Raw genomic sequence first — 13,019 nt, 5'->3', positions numbered from 1 at the left:
TAAAAATTATCACAATTCGGTAACAAAAAATCGTACGTAGCTCACGCACTCTCATTTAAAAGCTTAAACTTTAAGCTTTCGATCGATTCACGCCGGCATTTTTTCCTCATGACTGACAGTTGGGAAATGAAAATAGAAAAAAAATAAAATAAATTGTGTTAAATCTTTTCTTTTCGACCCTCAACTCTTCAGCAAACTACCCGACATTTAAATTTACAAAAACATCTTTAAGTAGAGATTTTAAACTTTCCCGCGTCTTCTTTGTATCTCAATGATATTTAAAACCAGAGCAACAGCCTTTTCAATAAAGATAATTTATAAACCAACAACTTTAAATTTATGAATAAATAAGTAATAAAAATCACACGCACATCAGACATTTTCCGCGTCTAAATAATCAGACCCGACACTTAATTTTTTATGAAAGATTAATCAGCACCTTTTACTTACTCAATGAGATCTTATATACTTACAAACTAGTGTTACGAAAAATAACATTGATTTGTAGCATATACCCTTTGTTATTTATTAACCACAAGAGAAATTGAGAAAAGTCCAAAAATACCGAAAAGTTAACATTTTTATTAAATGAATAAATAAAAGTATTCAATATAAATTGATCAAAGCTAAATTTTTTATATAAATTGAATAAATCTCCAGCTGCCGCGCGAAAAATTCTGCTCATTTATATTTTTTATTTATCATAAATTTAATTATTAGTTTTTAATTAATTTTTTTTAATACTCATTAATCTAATATTTAATTAATAATTTAATTACTTTTTTAAAAATTACATTCTTTGAGCTGGTGTTATACCCTTGTAGTGGTGATTCATTTTTAGACTGTCGAAAATTTATAAAATATTACAAACATTAAAAAAAAAAAAAAAAAAAAAAAATTAATTACATATAAAAAAATAAATTACTAAATTTTTAACAAAAATTAATTTTATTAAAAAAGACACGTAAGCTGAGGTTCATTAATTAATTATTATTTATTAATTGATGCATAACGTGATTAATTAATCAATTAATTAATTAATATTAAACGCTTTCGAGCGTACTATCAATTTGTATTGTTAATAAATTTGTCGTGGATTTTTCATGGGCTTATTACGACCTCGAGTGCTTTATAATTATTATTTATATATAAAGACGTTAATAGTATGTTAATTAATTAATTATATTATTATTAATATTATTATTATTATTAATTATTTATTATTAGTAATAATAATTATACATAAGCATTATTATTTTATTATTTTTAAAAATTTTTATTTTATTTTATTCAAAAACTCTTCATCATAAATAAATCGCATATTCATGAGACATTAATCGAGTATTGCTAGATTCATATGAATTGACACCAATTGCGTAGGTCAGGCACACACGCCACGAAAAATACATCATACAAAATTCATACAAACTGATAGTTTTCTCGTTGTGATAACAAGTGTCCGGATTACTTTTATATATATATTTTTTTTTAAATTTTATTCATCAATTTTTTAAAAATAAATAAATTAATAAAATATTTTTACCCTGTTCAATTGAATATAATTTAACAGATTAATTGATTATTTATAATTTTTATAAATTATTTTGTGTAATTTTGGAATTACATTTTTTAAATAAATTTCATAATTTTAATACATATATATTTATACATATAAATTTAAATCAAATCAATTTATATTTTTATACTTTGGTTTACATCGACCTCTTATTTATTTACGTGCCGTCTTTTTTAAATCAATAAATTTATCTTTTCGTTCACTCAACCCACTGCTTAGTAATTATGTTATATTCTATTTTAGTAGAATTTATTTTATGATTTTTTTTTAATTGATATTTTAAGATACTTTAGTAAATCATATAAATTTAATGAAGGTGGGTTTATTATGAGAGTATGATCTTATTAAAATATGATACTGAATTCAGCAGGCGTCGAATAATTGTTGAATTTTTTTTTTTAATTAAATTATAAGAAAAAAAATATTTTTAAAAATTGCACCTGTAGTTTTTTTAATTTTCTACATGCGCATTTTTTTTTTTTTAACAATTTTTTGAAAATAAAAATTAAAAAATTATTCATTGGCTGGTAACTTCGGAATCATAAAATTAGCTGACGTCTAATAATTCCGGGATTTTTTTAAAAAAGATAAATTATAAAAAAAACATATTTTGAAAAATTGCACCTGTAGTTTTTTTAATTTTCTCCATGTGCATTTTTTTTTTTTTTTTAATGATTTTTTGAAAATAAAAATCAAAAAATTATTTATTGCCTGTTACTTCGGGATTATGAAATTAGCCGACGTCTAATAATTTTTGAATTTTTTTTTAACGGATAAATTATAAAAAAAAAAAATATTTTGAAAAATTGCACCTGTAGTTTTTTGAGTTTTCTACATGTGCATTTTCTTAGTTTTTTTTTTTAATTAAATTGTCTGCTAACTTTAGGATCATATTAAAATTATATAATTTTTTACACTGTGAAAATTTTACGGAGTGAACGCGGATTATATCTGGAGTAAATTCAGAGCAGATGTTTATTTATTCCATCCTCTTGGACCAAAATTTTCTGCAAAGGGGAGTTTATGTTAATACTAAAACTCCAAATCAGAATGGATTCGGATTTAAATCAAATCCTCATTCACTCCCAAATTTTACAGTGTAGTGTTTTGGTTACAAATAAATTTCATGTTAATTTACAAAATTATGAGACCGAGATTTTTTAGGAGAATGAAATTTTTTTTTTTTACGGTAAATTTCTTATTTGACCTTTTTCGTCATCGGTCACTGCATATATATTTATATAAACAAACTGTTTATCTCATATTTATTAAATCGCTGTTTTATCTCAGTTAAAATCCTATCGTTCAAGACGGATCATAATTTTCAAAAAAAAAAAATTTTAAATTCAATAAAAAAACTCATTATTTATTAATTAATAAAATTTTATTTATTCGAAATAATTTAAAAGCAATTTCTATGAAAAATAAAAATAAGAAAATACTCTCTATAAATAAAGCCCATAAAACAGGAAGACGAGGCCTTAACCCGTGGCCGCTCGAGCTATTTTTTGAAACCAATTACCATTAATTAATCTTGTATCTTACTTGCCCACCGGGCATATATATATGTATATATTTTAATTAATAATTATTTAATATCCTCATTAATTATTATATCCTTTTATTATAGTAAACAATCGTATTTTTTAGACCGCAATGGGAATTAAAAAACCAACGGCCCTAAAGCTTTTGCGTTATCGTTTAAAATTAATTATCATTACCGGCTCAATAAATCGCACGTGGAAGAAACATATATTGCAACACACATTTATTATTATTATTATTATTATTATTATTATTATTATTACTTTTAATATTTCTGTTACTTTTAAATCGTTTCATCTGCGCGGGAAATTCAAATTTATACAATGCTCTTTTTTTAAAAATTTATTTTAATTAATATTTTAAGTATTATTATTAATTAATTAATTTAGTATAAATTAAAATTAATCAAAAATAATTTTTAAAAAATAAATAATAATAATAATAATAATAATAATAATAATAATAATAATAATAATAATAATAATAATAATAATAATAATAATAGTAATGATAAGTGAATCTTAAAGATTACGCTATTAATCATCAATTATTTACCATATATTTATTTATTTATATATATATATTTATATATACTGTATAGACTTACGTTAATTAGCATTTATTAATTAATTATTTAAATTCATTATAATAATAATAAATGTCGAGAATGGGCGTGCGCGTTGTTTATCTAACCTTTTAATTATTTATTTATTAATTATTATTAATATTATTATTGTTGATGTTTATTAATAAATAATTAATTTTAATGCAGTCTCGGTCAATCTGACCCCGTGTCGCCTGTGTGTAGTGTATAGTGCCTGTACTTTTTTAAAATTATTTTAATTAGTTTATTTGTTGTAAATTGGATCAATTTGCTTCTGGACGTACCGAGCATTTTTTTTTTATTTTTTCTTAGGTATATTATTATTGCGGGTCGATAACTCTTCCGCGGATCCGCCTCTCATGCTTCAGTGTGAGCGCGGTTCCGAAAATTTTTTTTTTAGTCATTCCAATATTAATATTAATTGTTTGTATATATATTTGTATATATATATATGTATATATATGTTTGTATATATATGTTTGTATACATATATATATATTTTTTTTTATATATAATGTATAAATAATAATTATAATTGTGTTTTAATTATCATTTTAATTGTTATTGTAATTATATTAATTAATTAATAGTAATAATAATAATAATAATAATAATAATAATAATAATAATTATAGTGATAGATAATTATAATTATATGGTATAATTAAATAAAAATTTATTCCAGTCGTCCAGAAGCCAGCTCACAAATTTACAAGGCGTTCACATTTCTCGTGCCGTTAATGATGGAATAGCGCGTTGCCCTCTCGTCCATCCTGAAATATAACATTTATTTTAGTCATTTTTTATCGGATTGCTATCATAATTAATGGTAATTTCTGAGGTTAGAATTTTTTTTTTTAGCCACTTCAAATTTTTATTTTACTCTTACAAAAAAAATTCAATGAAAATAAAAGTAATTAATTTTTTTTGTGCAAAATAAAAATGAATTAAGATAAATAATTAATAATTTCATTATTTTAATGTAAAGATAGTATAAAAAAATCTAAAAAATAATTGTAACATATTGTGAGGTTAGAATTATTAAGTATTTTTTGCCGCAATAATTTATATGAAGGCTATTCTCGGACAGAGCCCGCCATTTTTAAAAAATTTTAAATGAATTTCAACTGTCATAAGCGTATGAATAATTTTATCCATTAATTAAAAAAAGAAAAAAATGAAAGCACTAATTGAAAAAAGGACAATTTCACTGATATATATATAATTGAAAAAAAAAAAAAAAATTATTTACAGTTCATTTCAATTGGGGTAAAACAAAATTTATTAAATTTCAGTAAAATCTCAATCTAAATTTATGATACCTAAATTAGATGATACTGAAGTTAGCCGACGTCTAATTCTTTTTGGATTTTTTTAGAATAAATTATAAAAAAAAAAAAAAATTGCAAAAAATTGTACTTATAGCTTTTTAAATTTTTTGCATGTGCATATTTTTAGTTTTTCTTTTTTTCGTAGTCGATTTGTTGAAAAAAAATCCTTAAATTTATAAATGTCTGACAACTTTAGTATCATTCAAATTAGCCGTCTATTGATTTTCGGATTTTTTATAAACAATAAATTAAAAAAAAAGTATTTCAAAAATCGCACTCATAGTTTTTTAAATTTTCTACATGTGCATATTTTTATTTATTTATTTTTTCAATTAAATTGCTGAAAAAAATTCAAAAATAGTTAATTGCTTGCTAACTTCAAAGTCATGTCAATTTCTAAATTCAAATTTTCAAATTTTATAGGCTAAAATTTACTCAACAAATTTTGTTTAACTCCTAATTGATAACTCTAAGTAATTTTTTTAAAATTTTTTATTTCAGCGAAATTTACCTTTGTTCAATTAAGGTTTGAATTTTTTTTAAAATTAAAAAAATTTCAATACGGTCATAAAAATTAAAAGTCATTGAATATTTTTAAAAAGTGGGAGGGGAAGGGGTACTATCTGAAAATGCCTTTATTGTCATAAATAATTAAAATAAAATTTGTTAACTAAAATATTAAATATTATATAGTTAGTTATTAAAAAAAAAAAAAAAAAAAAAGGAAAAACAAAGCGGATTATTTTGTCAGTAATAATTAATACAGCACAAGTACTCGTGATGTAAGTGTGTCGAGACAGAATTTTGTCTCTCTGACAATAGAAGGCTTAAAAATAATTCCCACAGGGTGATTATGATTACGTACTTGTTGTCTTAACAAGGCTCAATGGTAGCCATTAGTGAACGCCGCCGGTATCAGAGGACCCTGAAACACGATAAATAAATCAGAACCGTCTCGATGGATTTTAGGAAAATGAAGCCACAAAAAATAAAAACCAATACATTTACAAAATGTCTGTCAAATAATTCGTCACAGAACACAGACTAGTAGAGTTAGTAATGTTAGTCAATAAATTTATTGTTTTTACCAGTAATCAGCAGCATGTAATTTATTTGTCATTTCCTTTGTTTTATTTTTTATTTTGTGGGGTTCTACGTTATAAACTTACGGGACTGTAGTTGAGCGGGGCGCGAGATACTGCGATCGCGGGAAACGCGGTTGTAGGGGGCTGTGGACTAGCTGCGGCCTGTACGTAGCTGGCGACTGCTGAGTCCGCGGCTGCGGCTGCCACTGCGGCTGCTGCGCTCGAACTGTACATGTCTATTGGCCCGGGTGAGTTGGCCGCAGGAAATGACCGGCCCTGGGGCCCGCCGTGACCTCCGGCTCCGTGTGGTGAGGCTGGCTGAAACCCGGCTTGTGCTGCTTGGTAGTTGTTCATCACTGTAAATAATTCTTTCTTTACAATTTTCTCTTCAGTTTCATTTTTTTTTTTTTAAATTTCCATCAACAAAAAAAAATTTAATATTTAGCTTAGAGGCCATTCATAAAATATGTCACGTAAAATTTTACCTTCTTAGACTACCCCCCTCCCGCCCCATCATGATAGAAATATAGACATAGAAATATTTATATGCTTACAAATATGAAACGAATGACTTTCTGTCGTAACAAGAAAATAAAATTCAAAAGACACCGAGAGAAAAATTTGCAAAATTTTTTGATGAGCTGTGAGGGTCACACGTAACAAAAGGTGTAGTTAAATTTACCACAATTGGGGATACTTATACTACACTGAATAGTAATATATAGGATCACTACACATTTTGTAATGACTACTAGCCTATTGTGGTACGCAAACTGTAGTAACATCTACTACTGTCGTTGGTTAAAACAACCCCTTGGTAAATGACAGCTGTGGTTCTTACTACTCCACATTATAGTTTATAATTTTTTATCCTTAATTTATTTATTAAATATATATTAATTGATATTTATTATTTTTCATGGTACTTAAAAAGTTTTAAAAATTTTTAAATTTATATCATATTGTTCTTACAAAGAGTATTTGAATATATTAAAATGGATTTGTAAATAATTAATTCGAAATGTCACACGCACTAAATTTTTAAAGTACATTTTTTTTCTATACGTCATGATATATATTTTTCATTTTGAATTATCTTTATGACAAATTAATTCTTGTATTACTAACATAGTTTCATTGAATATTTAATTTTTGTTGATGTAAAATACAAGCACGTAATTTTGAAGGTTATAATTGACACATTTAAAGATGTAGTAATTATAACTACAATTGTGGAGCTAGTACAACCACAGTGGGGTAAAAAAGTTGAAGATGGCGCTGTCGTTTTCGTTTGTCAGTCATTTTACTCCTCATAGGAGTAGATTGTACAAATTATGTGATATTGTACACACCAAAAATAGTAATACCAACTACTTCTTATAAAATTGTGTGGTTAAAGAAACCACAGGATGAGTTTTCCATACTACATTGAGTAGTTATTGAGACTACAAATTTTTACCCCCGTCAAATAGTAAATAGAACTAGTACAGTAGAGATTAATTTTATACAGTATCCATTATGCTACTCCATTTGTCGTTACGATGACCACAAAGTGGTTCAATTATTACTAGTTTAGCGTAGCAAATTTAACTCCAGCACTTTTTTACGTGGACGTTTTCTTAGACCCTCTCACCCCCATAAGTGCGAATGTATTTTATGAATAGCCTCATAGAAAAATTTAATTAAATCAATTTGATTAGTTGAGTTACGAGAAAATAAAAATCCATGCATTGATCTCGGAAATTTTTTTCAAATAATTTTCTTTTAAATTTTAAATTTCATCACGATTTAATTCTTATAAATTTCATCTAAGACACTTGGGAATTTATAAGAAAAATATAAGAAACCAATAGTTATAAGCCGGCGAGTGCGTAAATGAGATTCAAAATAATAGCTAATAGAGGATTTTTAATGGCCAGTAGCCGCAATGAATTTATTTTAGCGAGCAAAAAGTTTTTTCGATTCTTTCAAGATGAGGATTTATAACGTGGATTGGAGTGGAGAAGAATTTAAAAGTTCTAGGAAAAGTAGCGATAAAAAAGATGAAGCGGCAGTAGAAGAAGAAGAGAGAGAGAGATTTGGTATGATGACAAACCGAACGTGCAGCGTACAATCTAAAAACCCATTCAGCTTTTAAACTCTCGACAATAGCAAACGGTTACAAAGTTTGGTCTAGTAGGTTGGGATGGCCGTAGGGCGCGTGGGTGGACACGATTCAAAAGTTTGATTTATTTGAGAAGAGATTGCGAGCGGCAGGGGCTCGGGATATATATCGCGCTCTCCTCTGCGGGGAAACAGAACAAAGACCGCGGAAAAGTGAAAGAGATTATTTTTTTTATATATCATAAAAGTAAGGAAAGTTTGCTCAAGGCTTTGTTCCACATAGGCTTAAATAAATGATATTGTTTATAAAAATATATACATCAGGGTGGCCCAAAAAAACCGACTATTTTTTTTTTTCGAGACTCTTATGAAAATTTGTTGGTTTACGATGTTTTAAGAAGCCTCTCCAAAAATCAGCTCGATAAAAAATTTTCAATAGGTCACTCACGAATTTTTAAAATATCAAAAATGATCGAAATTTGAATTTTTTATTTCAAATTTTTTTCTTTCTCGTGACAGCAATAGTTTACATTTGTGAAATCATGACTACGCTGGAAATTTAAGCCCAAAATTTAAATATTTAAACCTCGCTCAAGAATTTTGAATGTTTCCGAGTGCTGTCTTTTGGACGTTTTCGAGCGACCCTTAAATATTAATAATAAAGCTTCTCGATTTTTTCACCATCAATTAGCATCACAGTGAATGAAAATATAACCCGAGAAATATAAATAATAAGTTATTTACATATTTTTTTATTTTTTAATTCAATTTTTAGGTTTTTTCGCTTATTCAAAACTTGCCAAATTTTATTGTTTAAGACTGTCCTGTATATTTTTGGTTATGAAAAAGTTATATTTTAGTGAAATCACAATAATTGAGTTATAAAAAAAATACAAAAACTAATTCAAAGTATTAGTTACATATTATCAGTTAATATTCAAAATTCTTGAGCGCCGTTTAAATATTCAAATTTTGGGCTGAAATTTTCAGCATAGACATGATTTTACAAATAAAAACTATTGCTGTCACAAAGAAAAAATTTAGAAGTAAAAAATCCGAATTTCAATCATTTTTTATATTTTCAAAATTCGTGAGCGACCTCTTGAAAATTTTTTATCGAGCTGATTTTTGGAGAGGCTTCTCAAAACATCGTAAGCCAACAAATTCTCATAAGAGACTCGAAAAAAAAAATAGTCGATTCTTTTGGGCCACCTTAATGTACATATATATTTTTTTCATCGTGGTTGGGTGAGCTATATGTAAATTTAATATTTTCAACAGGAACGCGTGAGATTTTATTTTTAATAACGTACCAGAAAGAGCTTGCGTTAGCAAAGGCGTGTTGTTGTTTGGTGTGAGTTGTCCGTTGGTAAGATCCACTGAAACACAAAATTTTTATTGACAACTGATCGATAATTATCGCGGTTTTTTTAAAATTATTTTCATGTTTATTTTATTTATTATTTTATGTTTTATCGACTCTCTTATTCGTGTCGTCACGCTGAATATTTGACTTTTTAACAGATAAATTGTTGTGATAACAATACTTTAAATTAAATATATTTGTTAAATATCATTGGAAGAGAGAGTTCCATTTATAATTTAACAAGTCCAATGTGTTGCTTCGTGGTAGTATATAGAGTTATATTGACTTTTAATTAGTTGGACGTGACGGTACGAGTCAGATATGAGAACCGACGTGGCAGAAATGTATGAAATGCGACGCGATTTAACGTCGCTGATAAGCTGTGATTTTTTTTTTTTTTCATTTATTGTTATTAGATTTTAGTATTTAAATTATTAAAAGTGAGGGAAAATTTTCGGGGTACTCTCCTATTTAAATTTATCAATTTTTTTTCTATGAACTACACGGAGAGAAAATTATGGTAACAGTTACAATATATTATGGGAATGGTTCCCATACTACAGGGTAACCGGTTTATTTGAAATGTTAATTATAGGAACGGCACCCATATATATTATGGTAATCATTCCTATAATTATGGGTATAATTCCTATATGGTATCGGAATAGTTCCTATGGAATCATGGTACTCGTTACCATGTAACTATGACAATGGTGACCATAATATTATGGTAATAATTCCCATACGTTATGGTAATGGTTACCATGATATTATAGTAACCATTACCATAATATTATGGTAATTGTTACCACAATATTTAGAAATTATAATAAATTTTTTTTTTATAGTAAAAGTTTTTTTGTATACTTAAAATTTTGTTATATTTTGTAATATAAAAAAAACGCTTCTTACAAAAAAAAAAAAAAAAAAATTACCATAATTTCTAAATATTATGAGAATTATTACCATGATATTATGGTAACCATTCTCATACTATTATAGTAACTATTCCCATAATATTATGGTAATCGTTACCATAATATCATGGTAATAATTTTCATACATTATGGGAATGATTACCATAATATTATGGTAACCATTACCATAATATGATGGTTATGTTTACCATAATATTATAGGAATAGTTACCATAATATATAGAGCTTATTCCCATATACACTTAGAAACCATTACAATGTGGTTATAGGATCGGTTACTATTTGCTTGTGGGAACTATTCCTATGAGTATGGTAATCATTACCATGATTCTTTCACATGCGATATGGGAACTGTTACCATAATGATAGAAATTGTTCCCATACTTATGGAAACTTTTCCCAGAAAGTATGGGTCTATATCCCATAATCCCAAGTAATCATTACCATAACGGTATGGGATGATATTTCATAAACGTACTAGGAACAGTTACCATAATTTTCTCTTCGTGTACTAACTAAAAAATATTTAGTTAGTATCATTAATAATTAAGTAAATAATTTTTTTACACGGTCATATGCAGTGACAGGAGCGGCAAAAAAAAAATTGAATTATTTTTTTAAAAATAAAAATAGTAATTTTTTTTTTCGTAATTTATGCATTTTGCCTGATTTTTAAAAATTGTTTACACTGTAAAAGATCGGTGTTGAAATAAACTTATTTTAACACCGATGTGGTGTTAAAATAAACACATAGATGTAGCGGTGTTATCCAACCGGTGTTAAAATGGTGTACATAATGAGTTAATTGAGGGTAGTAGGGTGGGAGTATAAAGGTTTCAAGATCTTCAAAACAGAAAATAATAATATTTCGTTACGAAATTATTACTAATTGAGATAAAAGAAATTTCATTGCCTATGAAATAAGAAATGTCACTTTTATTAAACTGAACAAATTCCATTAATTTTTGACTACTTATACAGTTGAAAAATTTATGTTTAATTTAACACAAATCACATGTCCCAAATCCACCCAATTTTTTGTGTTAATTCAACACATTATATTTGTGTCAAATAATATACAGGTTTAAAATCTGTTGAGATTTGATAACACATTCAACTTTAGTTAAAATTACACTTGATGGTGTCAAATAATTAACACAAAGTATTAAACCATTCAATTTCTATACACAAGAACACAAAATTTTCAACTGTGTATCAGAAATATTTAGGAACAAGATTATTATTATTTTTATTATAATTTTGATGTTTTTCATAAGGTAATAATTAATTAAAAAATGACAATTAAGATCATTGATAATTTAATCTCATTTTTTCCGCTGATTTAGTTTGCAAAAAGACTTGAATTATCAAACTTTGTTCCCCTTCAATTCCTTTATTCCTTAATAATAACATTTAATTATGGATAAACATTCTGTAGATTTCTCCACAAATCGATAAATCTCTCATATTATTAATTTAAAAAAAAAAAAAACAATTTTTTTTTGTATTCAAAATACAATTTGACTTCTGACACGTAAGAATAAACACCGGGAAAAATTATAACACCGCTACTGTTATTTTAACACCGTTTTCGGGTTTAAAATTAGCACTTATCTTTAACACTGTGATAGCGTAGATTTACACTTTTTTTTTACAGTGACAAGATCATAAAAATATGTTTCTGATATTCTATACAATACCATGTAATTTTGGAAAAATATTTTTTTGATTTTTTAAAAAATTGGTAAATCTGTCGTGTCATTAATTTTTGAAACAATAAAATTTTTTTTCTATTTTAAATAAAATTCGACTTCTGATACTTCAAAAAAAAAAAAAAAAACACTTTTTTCAACACCAGAAAAAATTTTAACACTACTACGATGTTATTTTAGCACCCGTTTTCGGGGTCACCTTTAACACCGATTTTTTTTTTTACAGTGTATACATATATAAAAGTATTCAAATAGGATCGTACCCTCAATTTAGTTTCAACAATTTTTTTTTAGTAAATTAAAAAATAAATAAATAACTAAAAATCGTTTAAATAATAATTGCAGCGAACTTCATACATTTCTTGCTCAGTGCACTCCGTTGTACATGTTGCATTGTCTCCGAGTATACGCGGCCCACGTTCTCACCCCCTGTCCCGTGGTAGTAAATCGCCGGCACTCCTGACATTCACAAACAATAACAAATAAAATAAATAAAAATCATAAATTTTAAATAAATATATCATATCAGAAAATAAGTCAATAAATAAAACAAAAAAAAAATATATATATATATATATATATATATATATACATATATATTATTACAGCGATTTTTCAGCAAGTCCAGGTTAGGATTGATAAGGAAATAAAGTAAAATATAATAACAATAATAATGATAATAAAAAGTAAGTCGGTTATCAAGGAATAAAATCTCTCGAGGGTGAACGGTCTTGTCGACCCGAACCACGTGGCCGTCGT

The 13,019-nt window shown here is 26.4% G+C and overlaps 1 protein-coding gene across 5 annotated transcripts in view; it reads right to left on the bottom strand.

Moving 5' to 3' along the window:
* Positions 1-4,308: 4,308 nt before the first annotated feature.
* LOC103568456 (RNA-binding protein Musashi homolog Rbp6) overlaps positions 4,309-13,019 on the bottom strand; it is a 518,165-nt gene continuing 509,454 nt past the window's right edge. For 4 of the 5 annotated variants that reach the window (XM_053743035.1, XM_053743032.1, XM_053743033.1 and 1 more), the window contains 5 exons: positions 12,618-12,719; positions 9,558-9,623; positions 6,226-6,497; positions 5,922-5,981; positions 4,309-4,498 (listed from right to left, as the gene is read on the bottom strand). In XM_053743035.1, the coding sequence (XP_053599010.1) occupies positions 5,940-5,981; positions 6,226-6,497; positions 9,558-9,623; positions 12,618-12,719 (482 nt within the window). In that variant the 3' untranslated portion in view covers positions 4,309-4,498; positions 5,922-5,939. The remainder of the gene's footprint in view (positions 4,499-5,921; positions 5,982-6,225; positions 6,498-9,557; positions 9,624-12,617; positions 12,720-13,019) is intronic. The other variant, XM_053743034.1, reaches the window with a different exon arrangement.

Source organism: Microplitis demolitor, chromosome 2 (genome assembly GCF_026212275.2).
Source record: "Microplitis demolitor isolate Queensland-Clemson2020A chromosome 2, iyMicDemo2.1a, whole genome shotgun sequence".
Taxonomy (NCBI): domain Eukaryota; kingdom Metazoa; phylum Arthropoda; class Insecta; order Hymenoptera; family Braconidae; genus Microplitis; species Microplitis demolitor.
The sequence above is the reverse complement of the archived record's forward strand: the minus strand, read 5'-3'. Positions and strand labels throughout refer to the sequence as shown.